We start from the raw sequence: 26,293 nt of genomic DNA, 5'->3' as shown, positions 1-26,293 counted from the left end.
AAAGGAAAAGTTATCGTTCTTTTCTTTACTCATAATTGAATTCTATAAGAAACTGAATGAAATAGAACTTACCATAACATGACTCATCATCTTCTTACGTCAGAGCATCACAACAATCCAAAAAGCAGTCTGGATTCCAAAAAGCAGTCAAATCAACTGCATAAAATTTTTTGATAAATGAAATGTTTAAACTTGAACAAAATGAACTGAACAGGGGCATCAAAGAACTTTCTGAACAATTTTTTCAGTAAAATTTAACAATAATTAAGTAACTGGAACAGTAGAACTAAAACAATTTCAAGACCGATCTGAAAAACAAAAGATAGACATTTTTATTCTGTAACTCAATTACTTCTATATTACAGGTAACTGCATAAAGATTTATTCGATAAACCTAACACAGAAAATAAAAGCAAAAGCAGGATAAAAGAAACTTACTCACCAGAAGCACTAGCACATTCCTTTATAACAGACTTTGAATTTTTTCCTATCTCTCAGTCTCATTTGTGGCTCTAGCAATTGTTTCATGGAGAGAGGTCGACCTATGTTTTGAGAATACTCCCTCAGTCGTGAAGCCTCCGTTGTTCTTTCGCCTTTCTTTCTCTTTACTGGGCTTTGATAAGCTGGCGAAGACCCAGTGGAAGGTCTGCCTATAAGAGAAAAATACAAAATTAAGCGAGATGACATAAGAGGGTGTTGAAATTAGTTCCGTTTTTAAGTGGACCACATTTCTGAATTGTACTTAACTAGTGAAGTGAGTTGTTGTCGATTATTTCATGGAGTCTGTGCAGATATTTAACTTTGCCAACTATCCATTGTTTTTAAATTATCCTTTACTATGGGACATTACAATAAAAATAATTATTTTAAGATCAGCTTATTATAACCAGGTAACAAAATGATATTATGTAGCATTAGAAAGAGGAAATATAATACTGCCGTGCTCGAAAAATGCTAGACTCATAAATCCTATCTTCTAATATTGGAGATAATGTAATATAACATTAAATAGTACTCAATCTAACATTCGAGCTTATGAAATTATCATCTATTTCATTACTTTTGTTCAAGTGACACTTTTTGTGAAAGGGCATCCCATATTATTAATAAACAAACATGTATTTATGAAAGAAAATAATTTAAATATTACTTAAAATATCATTTTCAGACAATGCAATTTTATGTCAGAAAACGTACGAAAATATTAGTTTAAGTAAATTCTGTTCGCGAACAATATAAAACTGGAAAAACTTTTTCAAATGCTGAGTTGTAATTTCTTCACGATTGCTTACTTCCAATTGCCAAATTCTTTGTGGTCGGCAAACTGGTATGAACTGCTTCAACTTCTTAAGGTATTTATAATTTAGTAATTTTTAGTAAACTTTATAAATTTCAGTGACAGTTACTTAGAACATTAAAAAAGTATCGTAGGTAGTTTTTTTCTTAAGATGATTATCAATAAGAAAAGTAATATAAAGCACAATATGTTAGAGAGATGTTACAGAAACATCTAGTGTACTTTAACGCTTAATCAATACATTTAAGAATTAATTTATTGATCATGTATCTAATAAAGTAAGAAAATATTGTGAATTGTGATCATTATTGACTTCATGAACATTATAGTCCGTGCGCATTAGTTGACTTCTTATGTAAAACATGTTGTCTTGTTATAAATACTGCAAATTAGTTCAGAATATGTTCGTAAAACAACGTTTGTTTAGTTAATCGTCTGTGATAGAATTTTTCTGCAACGATGAAAAAGAAATATATAATTGTCTGTAAACAAATAAGCCATGTTAGGACAATTAAAAAATTAATAATCTGCTACTTTTAGCTCAGTTAGAGTCATTACATTGTAGAATGTTGAAAGTTTAATACAAACAATATTGTAACCATATTAAAATTTCATGTTTAAAATATTGTAAAACAATGAATTAAAACGTTTTAAATTAAATTTCTTGAAAGCCGACTGATCTATATGTTTTTGATGCATCATTATTTATATTAATTTGTAAATGATTAAAAAGTAAACTATAATGTGGTCCATTCAAAATGGTGCTTATGTTGAATGAAGAGTAAAGTTGGAAAGTTGGTACAATTTTATTAAGCAAAAAATGCAACGTTTCCTGTTGGCTTCGTATAACCTTGTCTTAAAATTAAAATCATTGAATTTGATATATTTTCTTATCGGAATATGCCTGAATGCTCACTCCAACTAAAAAATAGACCTGAAAATTTAAATCTTACAGTTAATAACCTGGTATACTATGTCTTAGCTGCCATTTGTTTCTTAAAACTAATGAGTTGATGACCAATATCAATAGGATGCCATTTAAGACATTTAAAAGCCACATTTTGCAAACTTAATTTTTACTTTGATTAAATTATATTTTTTTAAAAATACTATTAGAAATAATCTAAAGCTGAAAAAATTTAAATAAACCATAAAAATAATAAATATGTGAAAAAAATTTAATCAAGCATACTGATTTTTAAAGAACGACATGTAAAAATATTTAGGGGGAAGAATATATTTAATGTAAATATTACAATTTTGAAATATGTGAATTGTTAAAGAATTCTCCTTCTACAGGACTTTTTCAATCACGAATTGATGGAATTCCTAGAGTATATTTTTACAATGACGTACATTAAACGATTTTTAAACTAATCAATGGAAGAAAATAAACAGTTGTATGTTTAACATTTTTCGCCACGTTGACTTGCAACATAGCGAGTTGTTATTTTCAGGTCTATTAAAAGGGGGTTTCGCAGTTTTAATTTATCAAAACAAAATTTGATACTTGGGAGTACTTATGATCTTAGTTAATCTCCTTCCCACTGTATTGATTTGTGCTTCTTGTGTGGCGCTACCGAGATTTTTTTATGTAGGTATCGATACCGGAATTTACACATTGAATTTCATTTTAAAGGATGTTATAATTTCCTGAAAACATTTTCAAATTATATAATTTAAGTTTCAAATAATAGTTTTAAATTTGGTATTTTCCTTGAAAATTTTATTTTATTTTTTTCAATTTCAGCGATAGCTCTTCATTTTCAAGAAAATCTACAACGAAGAAACTGTTTTTAAATGTTCTCAAGGCTGGTTCATTTTTGATAAGGGCAGCTGGACACTGAAAATGGAGATTGCACACCCTGATGGAAAGCTGTGAGTAATATGCTGGGATGATATTTAAAAAGGTGTATTTTAAATAGGGGAAGTTCTCATGTTGATTGCGATGTTATAAGAGAAAATGAAACCTGTGATCCCTGTTTTGTGTGGTTACATTGTTTCTGAACGTTTCCTAAAAACTTTCAAAAATGCATTTTATGGATATTAATTTCAAGTGAACAAAACTTGCAATTGGAAGAATAAACTGAATCAAATAGTCATGAAAAAAATTATTTTTCTTATAACAATTATGTATTTTTAACTAATGTTTTACGAAAAGGTTATAGATGTTAATTTTAAACACTGAAGGTAATGTATCACATTTATAGTGTGTTTAATTTTTAAGTATAATTACTTTGCTTTGAAATAGTTCTAATGTGTATCATGTGTTTTTGTCTTAATTACTGTAGTGTGTGGTTTCTTCTACAACTTTGTAATAAATCTTCAAAATTTTAAAAAATTGGATTTGTCAGGTATCATATTTGCAATGATAAAATTTCATAAAATATAAGGTTGGCAAGTTCTTGCGGTAGATGGTGCTTAAGAGTCATGAAAACAGGTAAATTTATTTAAAGTTTGATTATATTTAATCTTTTGATATGGAAATTTTCCTTCAACGCTGATCTCAAAGTCCATCTAAAACTTGTGATTATTTTTATTGTCAACATTGTGCTTATTACTTCAATTTTGGAAATTTTCCCATGAATATTCGCTTGAAATTTGATTTTTTCAAAGAGTCCCGTTTAAGACGTATACCTGCCATGATATGTTTGTTTTTACTATGCTTGTAATGCATAATATCTTATCAACGAAAGACAAACAATGGAATTGATAAATTTTGAACAAACGTTTTGTGATTTGAGACAAATTTTGTGATTGAACAAAAAATAATTTTGAACAAAATACTGATGGTAGTCAAATTCGGGTCATTAATACTAAAGGAAAGTTAAAAAAGATTTTATGTTTTTCCGTCTCATTCTTGTAAGCAGATAAATGTTTGTGCAAATTTAGTTAATTTTGATAAAACACAATATTTTCTGCTTTTCTTTCTTTCTTTTTTTTTTTTCTTTTTTTTTTTTTTTTTGGATTTCGAACCATATGTGATACCTAAATTTTTCGGCTAAAAATGCTGGTTAGTACATAGTACCTTTAACTAATGAACGAATTTTTAAAAATTTCTGATGCACCAATGTAACATTTTTACAGTACAAAAAATTATTGGCAAATTTTTTAATTAAAATTCATAAAGGCTTTCCTGGTTTCAGTCCCTGAAAATATTTCTACGTGTGCCTTAGAGTTTTATCTTTCAGTGTTAAGTAAAATTTCAGATTTTAAAAGAATAAATATACTTAAGTATTTTTCCATTTATTTTCAGTGAAATAAGAGGGAAAAAAATATGCAAGAGATTTATGCAAATAAATAATTTGAATATATTTAAAATTTCTGAATCGTCCTAATTATTACAAAAAATAACAATTTAAAAATTCGAGATATAATTTTATTTTAATATTTTTGGAAATTAATGACAGTTCTATTTAAAAAAATTTCTAAGGAAAACATTTAACTCAATTCAAATGTAAATTTAACTTAGTAATTAAATAGTGTGGTTTCTTATCATAAAGTTTCAGAATATAAATAATGAATGATAATTGTGAAATTGCAAATAGCTTAAATTACGACTTTTAAAAAGCATGTCTTACAAACTAACAAATTCAATTAAAATTTTGATAAAATAGGTAAATATCTAAAAAAATTAATACATTTTGAAACTAAAAGACTTGAAATGTATTAATGTGAGAAAATTAGTCAGGAAACCCATTGTATACAGAAAAGAAAAAAATATCCATATCAATAAAAATTACAATATAACATTATTTCTGAAATAGGTCAGAAATATTCAAAAATTTAACAGAACATAATAAATACTTTGGAGTAAGAAGGAGGAAAATGGATGGTAGCAGAATTCCCTAACATAATTTTATTTAGTATTTCTGTATTGCTAAGTAAATAATGCATTGAATGACATTATAAAACTTTTGTTCTATATTTTACTGCTTTACAGCAATACAGAAAATTAAGTAAAATTTTCTGGCCGAATTATTCTTTTGTCATCCAAATCTTCCTCTTGCTTACTCCAAATATAAAAAGCAACACTACTCTTTTGTTACTTTCTAATATTAGAAGTTATTCTCTAATATTAAAAGATGTTATCTAATATTAGGTGCTACTTTGGTAAGTTCAAGAAAGTGACATAAGACTGTAAAGACCCTACGAACAAGCAATCGATGGGAATATAAACCATACGAAATAAAGATAACTTCCGATTTATCAATCCGCCTATGTTACGATACGAGTGATATTCCAGGAATCAATCTTTCTAAATTTGTGCGTAATTTTTCTATTCATAAGAATATTTTCTACCACACTCAGTATTGACGATCAATTAAGTATCCAGAGCTTTAAGACATGGATGAATAAGCTTCCTAAAGTTCATCCGCTTGCAATATGCTTAACGAGGCGATCTGTGATTTATTGTATTTTTTGTGTTTAAATTTACGCGTAAAATTTTACCCTTTCATAAGATGTAATTTATAAATTCTAACAGAGTCAAATGAAACGCAGCATAAATAAAGGTTTGCCATGTTTTGAGTTTTTTTAAGCTCAGGCTTAAGAGTCAGTTGGGAGTATTAACTCGATAGTCTTACGGCGATGTCAATCGACATATATAAAATAGTGACACTTACGTGCCCTGGCAGAAGGTGGTGGAGTAGCATGAACAGGTGGTGGAGTAGCAGGAGCCAGCGGTGGAGTAGCAGGAGCCAGCGGTGGAGTAGCAGGAGCCAGCGGTGGAGTAGCAGGAGCCAGCGGTGGAGTAGCAGGAGCCAGCGGTGGAGTAGCAGGAGCCAGCGGTGGAGTAGCAATAGCCAGCGGTGGAGTAGCAATAGCCAGCGGTGGAGTAGCAATAGCCAGCGGTGGAGTAGCAATAGCCAGCGGTGGAGTAGCAATAGCCAGCGGTGGAGTAGCAATAGCCAGCGGTGGAGTAGCAATAGCCAGCGGTGGAGTAGCAATAGCCAGCGGTGGAGTAGCAATAGCCAGCGGTGGAGTAGCAATAGCCAGCGGTGGAGTAGCAGGAGCAGGCGGTGGAGTAGAAGGAGCAGGCGGTGCAGTGGCGGGAACCTAAAGAAATTACGTTTGCTATTTGTTCATAATTTTTGTGTGATTATTTGACTATTGATTTAACACTAGAACCACAGAATGGGTCTTTTTGACCCAAAATGAAAATAAAAAAATATTTAAATAGAGTTGATTACGAAAAATATTCTTTTTTTTAAACCTATAATTAAATCCAGTGAAAAGTTCTCTATAGGTGTATTAATATGACGGAAGTCAAAAACATTGATGTTTAAATAGTGTATAATAATGTAAAACATTAGCCTACCTGTTCATTTTCATCTGCAATCATCGCTCGTAGCCTGGCATTCTCTTCAGCCAGCCGTTGATTTTCTTGCTGAGATTCACTCAACCGGTTAGTTAAGTCTTGCTGCGTGACATAAAAATAGAAAACACTTAAAGTAAAAATGAGTAGTAAACAATTTTAAAAACTACATCAAAAGGCATCATGTTCGACAGCTATCAAATTATTTAATAGCATTTGTTGTTCTTAAACTGTTTGACAATCTGTTGTAACAATTGACGGGCAGGATGATTGGCATAAACACGTATAATGCATATAGTAATTAATTAAAATCTCGAATGTACCATTCCGAAAGTAGTCATCAAATGTCTTTTGATACATGGGTAATAATAATAAAAATATAGAGGAATTTTTTTCTTTAGTAAACACGAAGAATAACTTAACAGGAGGTGAACGGTTTGCTTTACAATCAGCAAAGCAAAGTACTATAAGATGAAGTAATGCAATTCTCTTAACTATAATTCTGCATTAATAACAGACGTAAAAAAGTTATAATTCTTCGTTGAACATTGCTAATTTAAGCAGTATAAATATTAATTTGCTCCGAAACATTTTCACAATAGAGGAAGACCAGCAATTTTTTTCCTATTTATAAATAAATAAAATTTTATCTTTCATTTCTGTCTTTTGAGGGTGTTTTGAAAAATTTGTCATAATAACGGAAATATTATATCAATATTACACAAAGTTTATAATGCAGTTATGTTACAGATACATTTTAATACATTGTTCTGTGTCTAATCAATATGCAAATCCTATTACATTGCAAAATGTAAATGATTAAAACTGCTGAAATTTCTCATTCGAGTTATTTAAGGCCAATTATTAAGGCCAAAGTAGTCGAAGAGTAGTGAATGAAAAAAGCGATTTGGGTTCGCAAATCGATTTCATTGAATTTTTGACTGAGAGGAATGGTAATGAAACAGGTTAAAAGGTTTAATTCATGCATTAATTTTGGCTTTGGAAGAAACAATTCAAAACGCTTAATTTCTTTTGTCTAACCAATATCTTTTAAATTTTGAACATTTAGAATAACATAATTTGAAATAAAGAAATAAATTTTCTATCTTACTTCTTTTTCAAAACAAATTAAATAACAAAAAGTACAAAAGTTGCTTAATTCACTTTTAATATTTTTAGAGACAACGATTATAAAGATTAAGGATTTTTTTACTGTTTTCCTTACTAGAACCATAATTGCCACATTTTGCGGTGTAAAAAGTGTTCATTCAAAAAAGGAAAGTTTTGTGTGTCTTATTGAGTTTAAAATGAAGGTTTTTTTCCCTTATGTCGCATCTAAATTATCTATTTAAAATACTCTTTGGAGTTGAAAAACATCCTTAAATACATGGCAGCGACTACGCTAATCACAAATAAATTATGAAATACTTTCCTCATTATTTGAATAGATACATTTCTGGTAAGTAGAATTGTATCATAATACAAAACTGAATGTTCAACTTAAATGTTTCAACACAATGGAAAAATTCCACATAATGACAAAATATTTAATACATCACTTCAAAATAATTCATTTATAAAACAATATATTACCTTCTTTTAAGATATGATACAAAAATAATTGTTTAAAATATATCTGGCCAAAAGTATCCGAGCACTCTAAAAAAGTTAGTCCAACAGAAAACTACTCCAGCAACCCTTTCGTCAAACCTCATGTCTTGATGTTTTAATGTAGACTGCTTTAAGAGAAATAGGCCTACATTGTTCCATCATGCAGTTAACAAATAATATCAGTGGCCGAACCGCGAAATAGTATACCACTAAAAATAGCCTGATTGATGGCAGATCGTCCACAAGTTTCCATGACAAATGAATTGAAGATTGCCCACTCTCTGGTTCAGGTCAAAATTACGGTCTGTGGATGAAGCCTTCTAAACCAGGCTGTGTGTGTGGCTGAAGTCGTATTCTCGGCCATAGATGGCGCCACTGAAAAACAAGAAATTCCACAACTGCCTCAAATTCCCTTGGTTTCATCAACCAGGCTTGCTGGTGTATTGGCAAATGGCATTAGAAACACCAGCACCACGAAATAATGACTTAGTTGGGGTGTCCGAATACTTTTGTCCTGACAGTTAACAAAGTTTCTAGTTTCAAGAAGCAATAAAAAAATCTTACATTTTGGGACTCAACGGTAGATAAGTTACTTTGCAGGGCCGAAATTTCCTCTAACAAGGACTAAAAGAGAAAACAGAGTAAAATCTTACTTAGGAAGTCATACATAAAATTTGAAAGCATAAGAAATAAATAATAATGAATACTATTTTTTTTTTGCACCTCAGGCAAATTAAGTTATATTTATTAGTTTAAGTGAACTTTGTTCTAAAAAACTACCAGGTAAACTTAGTAAGTACATCAAAGGGTTCCATAAATGAAGTCTGTCTAAAAGACTAGTAAAATAACGAGTTTACTTTTTCGTGAGAATTTTCGCTTGTTATTTAGGACTTCAGGATCTGCCTACTGAATCTTTCTAATGATGCCCTCAATCTTATATTTTTCGTGGCCGAATACTTTCGCGAAGTTGCCTTTTTCTGTTGCCTCGAAACAAACTTTCCTAATCTATGTAAGTTTTAAAAAAATCTTTATACATAGCTTTCTTGAATTTAAGAAATGCTCTAAATTTTTTTTCGTCTAAATTTAAGTTTATATATTTTTTTATTGTATGTTTTTTTTGTGTTTTTTTTCAAAAGACAGACAATATTTAAAGTTAATAAAAAAAAAATCTATTACGTATCTATTGAGTATGTTGTAACAATGAGAAGAGTTTACTAAAGCTTTGCTACAACGATTGTTATCTAATTAAAAAATAAAACTAAAGTTTTACCAGCATTTTACCTAGCTTAAATACATAATTATCATGTCTCGATATTATTCCGGAAAAATCGTTGAACCTAAAACAAAATAACCGCATCTATGATTCCCTCATACTTAATATTTTTAATTAGTTTTTCTTTTTCTTTTTTTTTTCAAAAAAGAAATCTATTGTTTGAGTTTCTACTGGGATCCTTTATTCGACTCCCTTTATCTACTCGAATTGAAATGCCAGAGTCTGGTTTTGAGCCTAACACGTTCTGAAACTTTTTTATTGAAACATTTCGCTTTATAAGCAGCAGATAGCATTAATTGGGATTCTTGGAAATAAGTTACAGTTTTGAATCCATTGCTTAAAAAAGTATTGTTTGTAATTAAGACTTAATATTATCCTTTAACATGGTTTTTCGAAGCACCAATGGAAGTAAAAAAAAATCCAGAGTTTAAGTTCCTTACACTTGAAGTAAAGCTAAAATTTTTAACTATATATTCCATCTTTGCTGTGAAGAATTATCTGGGCTTTAGAACAGAAAAATAGCTTAAATATCTTAAAAAGTATGAAACTCTTTTAGAAAAATCGCCTTTTTGGTCATATTTTTCCACAAAGATCAAAATTATAGAAAACAATGTCTTATTTTTATTTCTTACAAACTATTATGGGCCCAGATAATGCAGAATTTGAGTAAGTTTTCAAATGTTACAAAATTAGATCACAAATGTTTTTCATTTTCTCAAAACTTCGTCTTTTCCCCCTACTGAGAATTCGAGGCCTATTTTCAGAATTAGCATAAAAGCTCTGACTAAAAATTGGACAAACATTCAGGGGTTGCAAACTAGCCTATTATTCGCAAGAAAAAAGTATAATTTTTTGCTATAACAGAACCTTTGAAAAACAGCGGTTTCATATATTCGAACAAGAATGTTCACGATATGATGTTGAGACCTCTAAAGAAAATATTCTCCCTCTGAGCTGCATATAAATAATTTTTATAACTCTTTTTGAAAAACATTTTCACCAACTCTAAACTTCGAATTAAGTTTTGAAAAATTTTCAAATTCGTAGTGCGGAAAAAAATACGGAACGCCGTGAATAATTTTTGATCGGATTTTCACGTACTCAATCTTAATGGTTCAAGGGGGGGGGGGGTTTCAAGTATGCTAATTAATTAGTACCGACGATATTTTAAATTACAAAATCAGACACTAAAACGTACTTTCTCTGAACAAAAACACCTTTTTACAGAGGATTTCTGACTAGCAAAATATAACTGGTAAGCGCAATCTGAGAGATAGTTTAGTCAGAAGAGTGCTTCTAAGTTTGAACCACTTAATGTTAGTTATTTCGAATTTCCCCTCATATAGAGCTTTTTGAATGAATAGAAAATTTTTCACCCTCAATTATGAATTTTTTTTTAAACCAAAAGAGTGCAAAAAGTTACTTTTAATGCTGCATATTTCCGAACATAAACCGAAAGAAATCTCTTCTTATAAACGGACATCTTAAACAGAAATATTCTGTTTAGCGATAATCAGTGAATATTACGAAAAATACTTACAAAACTAGATCTTTGAAAACGGAATTCCTAAAAAGTTTAAAATTAGAAGAAGGAAAATTGCAAGGTATGTTTTTCAGCTCAGCTTTGTTTAGGGGAATGACAATATACAAACAAAAGGAATTAAATAACATCCGATAAATTCAGTATATCCGTTAATTCCTGTTCAGTCATTTTAATGTCTGGATATTCCGATGTTATCATCTTTACTTGAGTCTTCATAGTGATCCCCACTTCTATTCATATTGTTAGTTATCTTTTAAAAGAACTAATTAAATATTCGCTTCTCTTACCCACTGCGAGAGCATTCATTTCCAACATCATACCTTATTTATATTAGTCTTTAATTTCAGGAGAAATTCCGTCGGCATCAACACGAATTGGCTTAGATTCGGAAATATATGCTAAATATATTTGTTATATATTTTATTACTTTGATTTGATTTTTATTTTATTATTTTATTTTATATTTCAAAGAACTTTTAAATATCAAAATATATACAAAATTTTAAAGAATGTACTTATATCGCTAAATACAAAATTTGTAAAATATCTGACTTTTTTTAAGTTATTTTTTAAGGAATTAAGATTAAGTTAAAGTACTAAAAAAGCTAATTACTAAATCAAAAGTAATTTAGGCTGATTTATTATTCTTAGGGCACATTACTTTGCTGTATACCATCATCATCCATTGTATCAATAAAATATATGAGAAATGTTATTTAAATAAATTTGTTATAATGCATAAAAAAAAGATATACAGAATATTGTTTTCTTACAGAATTCTCCTCCTCAATGATGGAGCAGTTGTGCTTTACAATCTCAACTTTCCTAAAATAGAAAAAGAGAAGAAAATAAATTTTCTTCAAACCCCACTATAGTGAAACTTTAAGAGACCGAAATTTCGATTCACTATTACCGGGACGTCACTATATCCAATCCGCAACCAATTTTAAGTAATGGTTCCTTTTTATTATACATTATTTATGTAAATAACTAAAGAATGCAATACAAAAATGACAAAAATTATTCGTAGCAACAAAAATGTGTTAACTTTTATTTTTTATTACTCTTCGTCTTGAGTACAAAAAAAGGAAGAAAAAAAGAATTAGTAATCTTCAGCTGATGAGCAATCCTCCACATCAGATATGGAAACATTTCCCGACTCTCAGATAATTTTTCTAGAATTTTTAATCTGCTAATTATTCAGCTTTTTAAACCTATCAGCATAAAAGTAGTCTCACCAAATCGCTCAGAAAAATGCATCTGCTTTGGCCTGAAGCATTTATTCCTCATACTGGAAGAATGCGGCTTTCTTGAATGCTGAACCAATTCAATAATGAAACAAACAAGAAAAAATGCATACTGCCACATTCCATGGTATAGATGGTTTTAAAAATCGGTATATCCTAGAGTTCACTATAAAAAGTATTTATAGCGGAGTTTGACTGTATTATGAATAATACTGAAAGATATATAAATGATGAGTTGATCTTAAGGACAAAATCAGTTTGATAAAGTTTTGTAAAAAAGCTTAAAGTAAAACTAAGAGTAGTTTCCATTGAACCAATAAGAGTTCAAATATGTGATTCTCCACAAACAAAAATGCATATAAAATTTTTAATAACAATTTTTTTAGCTAATTCTTATTATCCATATCTGAACGATCTCAATTGAATTCACGGATAGAAATATTTCATAAAACGTTACATTTTAAGAACACAAGAGTCATAATGTAAAACTGACTCACTAAATCAAGATTCTCTTTAAAAACTATATCAATAGAACGACCCAAAGTTCCAAAGTTACATTTAAATAAATGTTTAATTACGTTAAATAAGATACTTTTGAAGAAATCAATTTATATATGTTCAGGACTAATCTGAAGTGTGCGGAAAGAGGTTAAAAGAACTTGAGTTTTTTTTTTTAATTACCTCGTATGATGGTATATTATATATCAATTAGCAATAATCTCTCAGTATGTAATTCATATGATTTCAAAATATTTACAAAAATGATGAAATACGTCATTATATTATGCAATTTTCCTTTTAAAAAAAGCTTTTAGTGATTATCATATTACATATGATTAGGGCAATTATTGGAAACAGAAAATTTTTGGAAATTCGATATATGAAATGAAAGTATTAAGTATGAAATGTGCGAGGTTTCTTACTACAAAACTCAAATTTATTCTTGTATATTAATTCATTTTGAAAAGTAATTAATCGATAATTAAATAATTCCTAAACTTTCACACAGGCTCAATTTCGTATAGCAATGATTTTACCTGCTTTTTTTTTAATTTCTTTTTTGTTTTAAGCTGCTTTTTTTTCCAGCGGCTTTTCTTGTTACCAGAGAGAGCATCAATTCTCAAGCTTGACGGAGAATGTATTTTCTTAAGTCTAATTTTTTTCCGCAGAACAATTTTTTAGTTGCCTCCCCCCTTTAAAAAATATAGGAAACAAAAGAATCTGTTGAATAATTGGAGCGGTTACGAAAAACTTTTTTAACTCTACTTTGCTTCCAACATTTAATTCGAGAAAACCTCTATTAAGATTCTCATCTCACAACAATATCAATATTCTAATCACACTACAGTACGATCATCAATAAAATGAAATAGTTGCTTAAAACATAAAAGAAAAACGTTTTACGTTATGTTTTGAAAGTAAACCTTACGTAAAACAATGTTCTGTAATAAATTTTTAAAAAAAGCACTATATAAAAATAATTTTTACTGATTTAGCAAATACAGTAAAAAAAATTTAGACCTTGAAAATATTGATCCCAAGAAAATTAAACAAATGTCATATTTACTTTGGGGGAGGTTCTCTCCCTGGTGACTTCTCATCAGGATATCTCTTTACGATTAATGAAGACCTGCGATGTTCTGGGCGCTACAAAATACAAAAAGAATGTTGAAAACTTATTGATAGAGCTATGTAAGAGTAGAAATACCACGAAATTGGATATAGCCAAAGAAATATTTCCTTTTCAAAACTCGCCAGAGGAAAAAAAAATTTTTTTTTTGATATTATAGTAATAATTTTTTACGTCACATTACAGCTGCACAAAGGGATATTTGCAAGGGTCGGGAGCTGACCTGAAGACTTGCCATCATAAATTTTATCTTCCGAAGAAGGGATGGACCTCTCTTTTTTGGACATCTCTTGGTCCTCAAGTCTTTTGAACAACTCTTGGTCCCGCTTGTCATTAGAACAGTTTAACGAAGACCGATACCGCGCACTCTCGGCCACTTCACGGAATGATCAAAGTGGTCACCCAGCCACTCATTGATCACTGCCGCAAGTCCTTGATCTCCCAGAATAGTCTTACGGTCAGTCCTTTGTGCTACTTTTTTAAACGGAAAAATGAACTTAGAATGATATAAATTTTAATATGATTCAAAAAGCATTGACATGAAAAGTCTGATTAGTAACATAACCTCTCTATAACAGGAAAGATTCATTTTTCCTTTCTATAACGGAACTGAAATTCTAGGGAAAAATCCGTTGCAGCATTCAAATAATAACACCTTAGTCGTAAATTGTAATAGAGTAATCATGAGGGAATGTTTTAAAAACTGCATGAAAAAATTTCAAATGGGTCAACAAACCTATGAAATTAATTTATAGTAATTTGTAACTTCCTTTTTCAAATTTTCATAACTTACTAAAAACAAATGTAGCATTTATTTAGCCATTCCATTTATATAGTACAGTTAACTTCGCTATTGCTTTCAGAAAGAAAACAATGTTTTCATTTATTTGCTAACAAATAATCTCTTCTTCGTACTATTACAAAGCTCAATATATATTAATGCATTACTGAATATCCATTTCATCTATCGGGGTAAAATTGAATGAATTTAGTTATTCTTAGCTTTAAGGAATTTGCAAAATGCATTAAATAGAATTTAGCTAAAAAATTTATTACAAAAAAGGTATTAATTCTTTTAACATTTCAAATAGAAAATATTACTTTACTTACTACAGGCTCACTGTTACTCCTGCGCCTATAATCTCTAAAAACGTCCGCTATGTCAACACATTCATCTACAGTCAACCTACTGCAAAGAATATAGCATTTATTGAACAATAATTTTACATTAAATTAAATGAAGGCTAATCATTATTGTGATGCCCCGGAAGGCATTTCTCAACTTTTAAAATTTCTTTGACTTCATAAATTTTTAACAGTTCTTAATCCAATTTTAAATTGAAACGGATTATTTAATTTTTATTACATTTAAAAAAAATTAATATCAATATTTTATTTTCTTCTTATCAATCCATGTAACTGCTAACTTTTTGATTCAATACCCAATGCATAACTCGCGATCAAGCATCTATTTTTAACTCTTTGAAATTTCTCTTGCCACAGTTATATTAATTCTCACGATCTTTATGGTGATTGAGTGAAATTATTTAAACTTTAATATGAATAACGTGGGATTGACTTAGTTGGATATTTTATCTTTCGATGAATTTCCAGCAATGCATTGGATTTCTTCTCACGCCCCTAACTGTCCGTTGGGAACAATTCAATCACCTGGGTGTTAGAAAAGAGGGGATTCAACCCCAAGAATAATCTTTAAAAAATTCTTCATCTTAAAGGAATCTCTTCGTCCTTACATCCTCATGTTTTATCATCATGGCTATGATGTAATAATATTTCCTAAATTAAGCATCAATTTAAAAGAAAAAAATCTCAATTTCCTCGAATCGTAAGAAGCTCAACTGTTCCAGAAATTACTACAATGGCCATTCATGATAGGGGAAATTTTTGATTCCTTCAGTCAATGATTAGTTTAAGATTGTGATACTTTTTCTGCTTGCTTTACCCAATAAAAGTTTGCTGAAACTGCAGGGGAAAATGATTTAGGAGGTTGAGTTAAAATCTGGGATGAATGCTATAGTTAAATATTAATAAATTTAAAAATTGTTTTTAACAAAAAAACTGCAATGATTTTACCTCCACCATAAAAGCTTGAGCGATTTTCCAAATACAGTTATCAATTACTGGATGATAGAGTAATTCTTATGTTTAAAAGAGAAAAATTATCACTTTTACAAATTAACCAAAGCTGTAAAACTGAAAAAAGTATACATTTTTTACCAATTAAATTCATTTTATAGCGACAAGAATCTTTATTTCCCTTAAGAAAAAGTCAAATAAGGCATTTTAATATTTACTCATTATTTTACAATTCAATGTCATTAACATTTCGTAAAAATCCTCGATCAAAATTTTTAAATAAAAATTTTGTTCGCTACCAATTAATAGGAATCCATTCTAAACTCATTGTCTCATAATTGGAACAGAGAATTAATACTCTATTACGCTAACTGTAGAAAAATGCTTACAGAGGATAAAAAAAAAGTTATTGGTAACTGTTACTCCAAATTACTTGTAATTCTTAAATACAAATGACTCAAATTCCAAAATAAATTCAATGATTTTCCAAAAGATAATGTCCATATTTCACACGGGGTAATTTAGTTGTCATGTATAACTAAAAAGCATTGGTAAATATTCAAATAACTATTCTCTCATCTAAATAAAAAAAATTATGAAAATGCGATCGTACCAATTGTCTTATTTTCCTTAGTCTTTTAAAAAGCAGTGAAGAGGAAAAAAAACGCTTCAATTTTCAAAAACAATTACCAACTAGAGAAACTAAAATTTCAATTTGAAATTTGCATTTTTTTTACTTAGTTTGCTTTAACTGTAATCGTGTGGCAAGTTTCTAAACAAAAAGCGACATTGACTATGAAAAAGGGTATTGAAAATTATAATATATAAAAGAAATTGATAATAAAGTGTAACACAAAAATTGAAAAAAAAAATACTTACTGTTGTTGGGTTGATCCACTGGTACCAGGTTCCGCCTGCAAGAGAAATGCGAAAGTTGTAAAACAAAGCATTCATTTCTCTTTTTTTTTCACCAGATTCACAACTAATTACATGTTTATAAATTAACTAAAAAAAAAGAATAAACTTTTTCATAATATCTTGCGAAGTTAATTATGTCATTTCTAAAACATAAGGGTTTTAGGTACTTATTGAAGCAAATTAACAAAATAGCTTCCACTCGAATATTGCAAAAAATTAAGTATCTCAACCCGAACAAGCTATTTCGTAACAAATTTATAATTGAGAAGATATTTTTAACAGCTTTAAATTTTAGTTGCTAATATATTTAGAAGCCCCAAACTTTAGTTATCGTTCAGAAAACTACATGACTGACTACATCAGAAAATTACATGACTAAACTAGTGCAAATACATCACTAAAAACGTGCTTGTTTTTTTTAACGATAATTTTTTGCAATAAAGTTATTAAATTGATTTTAATGCGCATCAAAACATGCGCTGTCAATAAAGCTAAAAAAAAGATGGAAGAAATAAATAAAACTGTAACATTATAAAGGTAACTATAACTACTCTATAACATCAAAAGTAGAAAAAAAAGTGTGACTGCCTCCCCTTTAGTTTGTCTCAACATCAAAAATGGTGGCACAACTACTTTTTCTTAACAGTATACTTTAACACAATAGGTCACTCTCGGTGCCTCATGATACCAGGAGAATGTTCTTTTATACAATAAAGTATCCTTTTCTATTATTAAGGAACACTAAAATTCGTAATTACAGTAACATATGATCCACACAAGAGAGAGTAAAACTATTTTTTACCTTGCAGCAAAATTCATTCATTCGAGATGAGTGCATACAATATTTCTTAAAATAAAATTAGTCTGTTAATCAAGCATACTCACAACGCAAAGAAAATACAAATTCGAACAAGGTTTAACTGAAACGAAGAAATGAAATAATTTAAAACTATTTTGTACATTTATATTGATAAATTTTTTTTGTAAGAACGTAATTATCTTTCTTAAGCTAAATACATGCCTTTTTAAAACAGTTAACTTCTATTTCCGTGAAATGTTCAGCATCGTGTGAGACGAAAATAAACGTGCACCTTCTCTGCCCAATTGTAAATAATGCCGTCCAACTGTTTCCAAACATACACCAAAATTAGCACATATAACTCATGAATGGAGTAAAGGCATCTGAGCTTGGTGTGAGCAGTGAACAATTATAGGATTTTAAATTTAACTATACCCTTTAAAGTAACGTTCGATTCTGCATTAACTTGAAATTACATACAATGTTTCTAGTTTTTAGAGCTTTAAAAAAGTAAATATTTTTTAAAAGCCTTTAAAAATGAAAATGTTGAGATATATTCCTCTCATTCATTGAATTCTTGAAATGAGAAAAAAAACACGATGCAAAAAGTGTATAATAAATAGAATTAAATTTTCTATAGATGATTTTTTCTAAATTAACACATACTATAAGAAAATTATACTTTCATAGACTATTTGTTCAATTGACTAAATTTTGATTTGGTTTTAGCGTTGTATCTGAAAATTTTACTGATCTAGTATCAGGCGCATTAATAATAAAAAATTGTTCTTTGTACACACGAAACCATTAAGAAAATGAAAAAATTTCCACAGGGTTTCGCTTTAATTTTTTATTCAGAATAAGAAAAGTATAGTATTTGATTCAGTAATAGAAAATAAATAAGAAACAAAATCTCACTTGTCTAGATAACTATGTTAGACTTGTGAATAGGAATAAGTTTTTCTTTTATAATTAAAACCTAAATAGCTTCTGAACTTTTATTTCAAACGTTTAATTTCCTTTGATTTTGCGAAAAAGAATAATTCAGAAATAATACCTCACTTGTCAAGGTAGCAATGTTTAGGTTTGCTTCGCGCGCTTCCTCTCCTTAGTCATGCTTCCCGAATGTTAACCCTTATTTTACAAACAGGGAAAGAATGAAACCATTCTCTTAATTTTAATAAATATTGATACATAGAAAATCCACTTTATTTAAAACCGACTTTGAAAGTTGCATGCAAGTTATTTGTTCATATATTTAACTCTTTGATGACAACATTTCATAAACAAAAAAATTATAATGAAAATTTGCGCTTTTTTCTCTTCTATCGATTACGTTAGAGATGACGATTACTTACAGATCAAAAAGGCGATAGGAAAAAAAAGTGTTTATACTTTTGAAGGTACTGTAAATAACCTTCCCACTCTCAATGTGGTACAAAAAATCAGGATCCTTCGATCCACGATGGCTCAGGGGATACAGCTTTCGCCTTACAATGAGGCGAACCGGGTTCGATCCCCAGTCGATACGAATTCCGCATCCGGCTTGCACTGACCACAGTCCTGACGTGAAATATCCTCAGTGGTAGACGGAACATGGGTGAGATTCCCCTTGCCGTCTGGCTAAACTTAGGTTCTCGTGGTCTTCCTCTCCATGTAACGCAAATGCGGGTTAGCTCATTCAAAAAATCCTCCACGGAGGCAAATTTCTCCCAATACTCGATCCATGAGTTGCCTTGTCTTCTGGATAGGGTTCAAAATTACAAGGCTACGGAGTTGAACATTAATAGTCGTAAATCCATAAAATTGGGTCAACGACGGTTATAAAACAGTTATGTGTATCCTCACCTACTGAACGTAGTGCAAATAATTGCGTGTAGTAACTCTACCAAACTTCAAAAATTTCATACTTTTAAACCTGTTTTAACAAGCATATTTTAGAGAGTACGAATTTTACAATGATTTTTTCTTCTTCTGGTCAAACTATTTTGAAATAAAAAAGGATAACTTTAACTGAAACAAAAATAACTAGGCCCTTGTCCAAGAGGTCGTGGGTTTGATCTCCACCGGCCGAAGACTCCCCGTGTAGTAAATGATGACTGGTGCACGTTGAATCAGTCATATCATAAAATCCTCCATGTTCCCATAACAAATCATGTCTCTGGGGGTACTGATCCAGAAGTTTCCTTGTCTTCTAGATTGGATCAAAATTACAAGACTAAGGAGTTGAACATTGGTAGCCGTAAACTCAAAATTGGATAGGCTGTTCAACGACGGTTATAAAATAAAAATTTATAACAAATTCAGCAATATGTAGGGCCAGATGCAGTTGGACTAGCAAAAAGTTAAATTTAGTTTTTCGTCAGAAACTTGTATCTACTTTTGCGTGTATTTGTAACAAGCTCGAATATCTTTTAAAATCTTGAACATCTTTGTTCAACTTTTTTTAAGTCAAAGGAACATTAGAATGTGGAAACACTTTTTAATGACCTGATCATAACACATTATTTTTACTCTATTATATTTTACATAGATTATGTTTAAAGTATTATTACATTTTACCTTATCATTAATTATTATATAATTAATAATAATGTAAATAATGATAATAACAATATAAATTAATTATATTATTACATTCTCATGTAATTGAAAAGCTCAACGCTTCTTCATATTAGTCTTAAAAAGATAAGAAAAAAAAAGCTTTCATTCTTTGCTAATCGAATTGATCCATCAATATTAAAAAATTTAAAAATAAAAACTTTAGTTGTTAAATGTGCAACCATAAAACTAAAACAGAGAATTCGAACTATAATATTTTTTTAAAGGATGCTATAAAAACTAAAATATTGAAATGAGTATTACCAACCTTTAATTAGTTACAATATTTTTAACAAATAAAACTATTTTGTGTAAATGAACAGGGCGTTTATACTCTTAAACTAGAGTCTAATAATAGAAAGACCACCAAATTTGGTTGAGACAGCACGATAATGGGAATAATTTTTCCCCTTCAAAACTTTGCCTATATGGCAAGCAAATTTTGTCCAAACAAAGCTTGAAGTGTTTAAGTGGCTTCTTAAAACTCTTTGATTAAAAAAGTCTTATTTAATAAATTAAAAATTAAGGGAATCTTGATACTTTATTGTTCGCCATGAAAACTAGGCTTGAAATTTGGAAACATGTTCGCCTAGACGAAATGACCCGTTAGGTAAAAAGGTCTTCACCTGTGAATCTTCAGACCCCTGTGCTGATGTTCCAGTAGCAGCCTCCGGTGATTCATCGCTAACGTTGATGATTGGAACACTGAAAAATAAAGAATGATATATTAGTTTAATTTCAGGGTAAATATGCAAGTTACTTATAAATGGCAAAGTTACTAATTCATTTTAAACCGTAGATTTTTCATACGAAATTAAAATAACAATGCCCATATTTTTATTTCACACTATCAAAAGAAATCTGTATTCATGATTTTTCAATCACAACCTGCTTCTTTCAATCCTGGAATTCTTTAATTCATTATTTGATTTAATGTCTACATTATTTAAGTGAATTTTTGGAATTGTCAATTTCTTATTCTACTTATATCAAATGACGTCACTCAATTATTAAAATCTCAATGAAGTTCAAAAATTCTGATTTAATGCTTTTTTTTCCTCCATTTTCGAACTTTTCTCTTTGATTTTTAAAAAGTTTTAAGAGAAATGTATGTACTGGGTGTGAAGGGAGAGCATAAAATTGAAAAAAGTATTATTGTGCTTAGTTAATTGTGATAATAAGTACAATTAGTGTTATGGAAATAGACACCTTATGTAGAGCAGTGCTGGGTTTCAACTTGACTTGGGAGTAATGATTGCCTGAGCGCAATGCTGACTGACCGCATTGCTAGAATGATGCCCTAAATCACGAAATACTGGAGCTTAAATCTTCATGTGGAGGAGATGTTAAACTTTTATAAACTAATATAAGTACTCTAAAATGAGTTAAGTTGAGTTAAACGGAATAGAGCTGAAAGATGCATAAATCAAACGATGAATCTGTTTTTTACCTTAAGAACTCTTGATGAAATAAAGAATATCATTTATAAAAGCTGTACAAAGATTAATTAGTGTAAAAAAAGGAATGAACTGATGCTTTAATTTGTGCATTTAGTCTAGCATAAACTTACTTATTCAAGCTTAGATCTTGCATTTCTTCATCAGCATCATCAGTGCTAAGATCTTCCTATAAAGGGACAACAAGATTTTACATAACATTGAAATTTACATTAATTTAAATTTAACCGAAAATTCCACAAGTTACCAGAATGCGTAAAAACTAGAATATTGTAAAAATTTAATGAATCGCAAATCACAAATTTGAATAAAGTGTAAAATTTAAACCTTAAGTTGAAGTCTATTTTAAAAACTAATATTTAGGGGTCCTGGGCAAATGCTTCTCAGATCATGCTACATTCAGGCCCTGACAAAATAGTGTAAGATAATTATCGTGTAGAAAAATGACCTATCAAACCAATAATCTAAGCTCAATAAAATTATATTCATAAGAGAATTTGATTTATCTTCATATAACTTTTAAATACTTCGCAACTTAGCTAATTTACAAACTTTAAAATTTAATTGCAAAACTTAACCCCGCATTTCGATAAAAGCTGCTATAGTGAAAGTATTAAATAAAAAATCTTTTCTTTGTTCAATATTTAATAAAGAAAATTTTAAAAAATAAAAGTATTATAATATAACAATGTAAATAATTAAATATTACAATAAATATCAAATGTTAGAGAACGCATTCTCATAGTTTACAATTGTTGAAAGGAATCCGAGAAGTGTTTTGAAATTAAGAAAAACTTCCTTAAGGTGACAGAAAGTGCATTACATTCCGTTCTATTTGTTTGAAAACAAAAATTATTTGAGATCTGAAATATTCTGAAAAATTTTCATCGAATTAGTATTTGCTGTATGCCTATAAAAGTTAATGAGATTGGAAAAAAATGATCTGTAATTTCAATATTCGAATACCTTTGAGAGTGAAAAACAAGATTTTATTTAATTTATCTCTTAAACTACTTTTGAATTATTTCAACAATAGCGTAGTTCTGCTAGCAGATAATTCAGTTTAATCAACATTTGGTTTCACTGAGAGTTCATGCTAGCTTTTTAATAATCTTAAATATTTCATTGCTTATATGAAGTGAGCACAAGCACTGAGTGAAAAGAATAACTTTCTTTCCCCAATTATCAGATTTTCAAGTTTTAGGATTCAATCTTAATGATAAGAGGGGATGATTTCAAATATGTTTATTAATTATTGTAAACACTATTTCAAAATATGAAATCAGACACAAAAATCGAACTTTTTCTGAATAAACATGTCTTTCTTTTGGCTGATTTGGATTTTTGATCCCCAAAATTTAGGATCTGAAACCATATGAAAAATATAAACCCAATAGTTTGGTCAGGAGAATGGTCGAAATCTGGTCTCCTTAATGATAATTTCACTTTCTGCGTCTTTCATAGAAGTTTTTTTTTTTTAGTGAATTGAAACTGCTTTGCATACAAGTATAAAATTTATTTTTCCTAAGAAAAATCCATGCAAAAAATAAGTTTTAGTAAATATTTATTAGTTTATTTATGAATAGTCGAACAAATTTCGAATTGTAAGGTTAAAAATTTTTAGACAAGGAACTCCTGGATCAAATATTTTGAAAATTTTGTATTTGGGTAAAACATTTTTATGGAACTAATCAGTATATGCGTCACATGGAAAGGAAAACCTCGACCAGACCCAGTTAGCCCAATGACAAAAGGATTAACCCATTACCCGTCTACCACTGATATTTTACGTCAGCACTGTGGTCGGAGCGAACTGGATACGAAATTCGTATCTCCCAGCCCTCGCTGGGATTCGAACCAGGTTCACCTCGCTGGGATTCAAACCAGGTTCACCTCGCTGGGATTCGAACCAGGTTCACCTCGCTGGGATTCGAACCAGGTTCACCTCGCTGGGAGGCGAACGCTCTATCTCCTAGGCCATTACAGTTTTCTGATTCAGTTTTTCTGGACTGAATAACTTGATCTTTCTCGGTAATCCTTTTTTTAAAAGAAATGCTTAAATAAAGGTAAGGGAGAATAGGGTAAGGCCGGGTACTTCGACTGCGTGGGAAAAAAAATTTTTTTTTAGAACACAGACTGGATTTCACTTTAATAGTCAAGAAAACGTATCATACGGGCGTCCTGTTGTTCTTTAATTAATGGCGTCTGTATAAATAAGTTATTTCTAAGTTAATTTATTGGTCAATAGAGCTATATGGAGTGTTTTTAGTTTAGATTATTATTCGTTTACTTTAAGTTACAATAAGATTACGTTTAAGTACAATAAGGATAACCTCTGCTCTCAGGGCAAGACTGGGTAATCTCTAACTGTGGAATGAGTAAGCCTACATGAAAAACTACATTACAACTATATTTTTTCAGGGGCTGATGGTAAGGGAAGGATAAGGAATATAAACAGACATTTTAAAATACACTTACTAGCAGTATAGCTTGATTGAGATCAACTGGATCAGCCTGATTAGCAGGCGGGTTAGCATCAGTGCTATCGTTATTTCGCCTGGTGGAAAACGATGCCGACCGTTCATTCCTTCTTTCATCATTTCTGTAAGAAATACAGCCCCGAAATATAAATAATTTGATGATCGCATTAGATAAATTATAGAATGTGTTCGTTGCTGAATTTAACTTGAAACCAAATTCTCATTAGAAAAAAAAAGAAAAACAGTCGTATAGATGGAGGACTGACGTCAGAATTAAATATGATGAGAAGTAAATGAATTAATAACTTAACATGTTAAATAATTGATCAAGAATACATATTTAAAAGAATATTTATCGATCATTAATTAACTTATTATTTAGTAGTTAATTATTAAGTAATTATTTAATTATTAATAATCAAACATTATTCAATTACTTAATAATAAACTATTAATTTTTTTTCAATGAAATATTTATCGGTAACTAAATTATTTAGTAAAAATAATTAATTGAAAATGATAACAAAACTATTAATCATTTAAAAGTTATCAAATTTACAAATTAGAATTTAATTATTAATCGAATATGTATCTATCAATTCTTTTATTTTTGTTGATATTCTTGTTTTTAACTTCAAAAATTGTTAAACTTATTTTGTGAACATTTTATATAAAAGTAAATGACAGATCAGACAAATCAAATCGATAAATGAAGAATTACAAGAAAATAATATATTTAAGAGATTCACTCTCTGTTCTATGCAAATGTATTAACTTTAAAGTTAATATACTATTAATAATGGTCACCTAAATAAAATATTTCTTCAAAATGAATAATAAAAATTCCACTAGCCTTTCCGAACGGCGTTCCTCTCTCCTATCATTCACATCTTTGACTGGTGACTTTTTGATGTTCTTCTGATCCATAATATCTAAAAGTAAGACATTGAGATTATTCTTCTTAATAAAATCTCCAAATAACAAATTTATATTGCAACAGTATCTAATGTCACTTTATAAATGAAACTACTCATCATAGCTTTTATTCGACCTTTTTAAGCTGTCTAAAATAAAGTTTTTCTCATTTTTATGAAAAATGAAACCATGAACTTACTAAAACAGTTTCTTTTCTACTACAAATTGAATAAAAACTGATTTGAAAAGAAATGCATATCGGTTAAATAAATATTCATAAAAAGATAAAATGGTAAAATAGACTGGATTGAAAAATTTTTAAAAAAAATCATTACCTTCGTAAAAAAATATTCGCAGACTTGACATATTTTTTAAACCAATGAGAGACAAGTATATCTATATTAGTTAAACTTATAATTGTCTTCTTTTTTTCTTCCTTTACCACGAAACCAATGTTTCGGTAATTTTCTTGCATTTGAATATACACTTTTATATTAAATTCATATTATATATTTATATGAAAATATCTGTAAATGTTAAAATTGTTCCAAATATTGGTTGCTTGAATGTATCGTAAGAAATGAACTAATTCCGAACTGAGACCATCTTCTTCGAGAATATATAAATGAGTTTTATCTGAAATCGCAATTTAATAGATAACACTAATTAATTAGCGTATTTGTGGCCAATCCCTGAGAACTATTGGAATTCACACTTAGTACGCGAAAATCTGATTATTAGAACAAAAGTTATTCAAGGTGACTGTACCCTGTAATGCAGTTTCTCCCAAAGTGTGGTACGTGTACCCCTCGGGGCACGGTTTAGTGGGGGTGTGCGTTCTTACGCGAAACATCTCAAAAACGAAAATTTCAAAACATTTTATTTGAAAACAATGCTATCCATAAAAATTAACGATTACATATTTTTCTTTTGCCTATTTTTTGCAGAGTTAACAGTTATTAGTGATGTCAACGGCTAGTTGTGATTTTTAATTTTTGCTCAATTTTTTTTTTATTGTAAAGGTTTGTAATAAACTCCACTTATTTTGATTATTTTTAAAAAATGTAATTTTTGTGCCTAACATAGAATATAGATCGCTGGTTAATAT

General features: G+C 29.5%; 1 protein-coding gene across 1 annotated transcript; it reads right to left on the bottom strand.

The window, feature by feature from the left end:
- Positions 1–72: 72 nt before the first annotated feature.
- Positions 73–24,511, bottom strand: LOC147802045 (uncharacterized). Its single transcript, XM_087154951.1, has 12 exons — positions 24,269–24,511; positions 21,904–21,959; positions 20,960–21,038; positions 16,895–16,929; positions 15,029–15,107; positions 13,856–13,935; positions 11,815–11,866; positions 8,790–8,849; positions 6,618–6,719; positions 5,923–6,355; positions 443–650; positions 73–308 (listed from the first exon to the last, which is right to left on the bottom strand). The coding sequence occupies exons 2-11, from the start codon at positions 21,924–21,926 to the stop codon at positions 451–453; spliced, it is 1,143 nt and encodes a 380-aa protein (XP_087011077.1). The 5' UTR covers positions 21,927–21,959; positions 24,269–24,511; the 3' UTR covers positions 73–308; positions 443–450.
- Positions 24,512–26,293: the final 1,782 nt, after the last annotated feature.

The sequence above is a fragment of the Parasteatoda tepidariorum genome, chromosome 11, assembly GCF_982258835.1.
Source record: "Parasteatoda tepidariorum strain Cologne lab strain chromosome 11, Ptep-v5.0, whole genome shotgun sequence".
Taxonomy (NCBI): domain Eukaryota; kingdom Metazoa; phylum Arthropoda; class Arachnida; order Araneae; family Theridiidae; genus Parasteatoda; species Parasteatoda tepidariorum.
The sequence above is the reverse complement of the archived record's forward strand: the minus strand, read 5'-3'. Positions and strand labels throughout refer to the sequence as shown.

Bases quoted from the DNA above. Each gene is read 5' to 3' on its own strand.
- LOC147802045 (XM_087154951.1), bottom strand. From the start codon at position 21,926: ATGCAAGATCTAAGCTTGAATAA. The intron at 16,930-20,959 runs GTGAAGACCTTT...TTTCTCTTGCAG, and splicing joins AGGGGTCTGAAGATTCACAG to GCGGAACCTGGTACCAGTGG. The intron at 651-5,922 runs GTAAGTGTCACT...TTTCTCTTATAG, and splicing joins ACCACCTTCTGCCAGGGCAC to GCAGACCTTCCACTGGGTCT.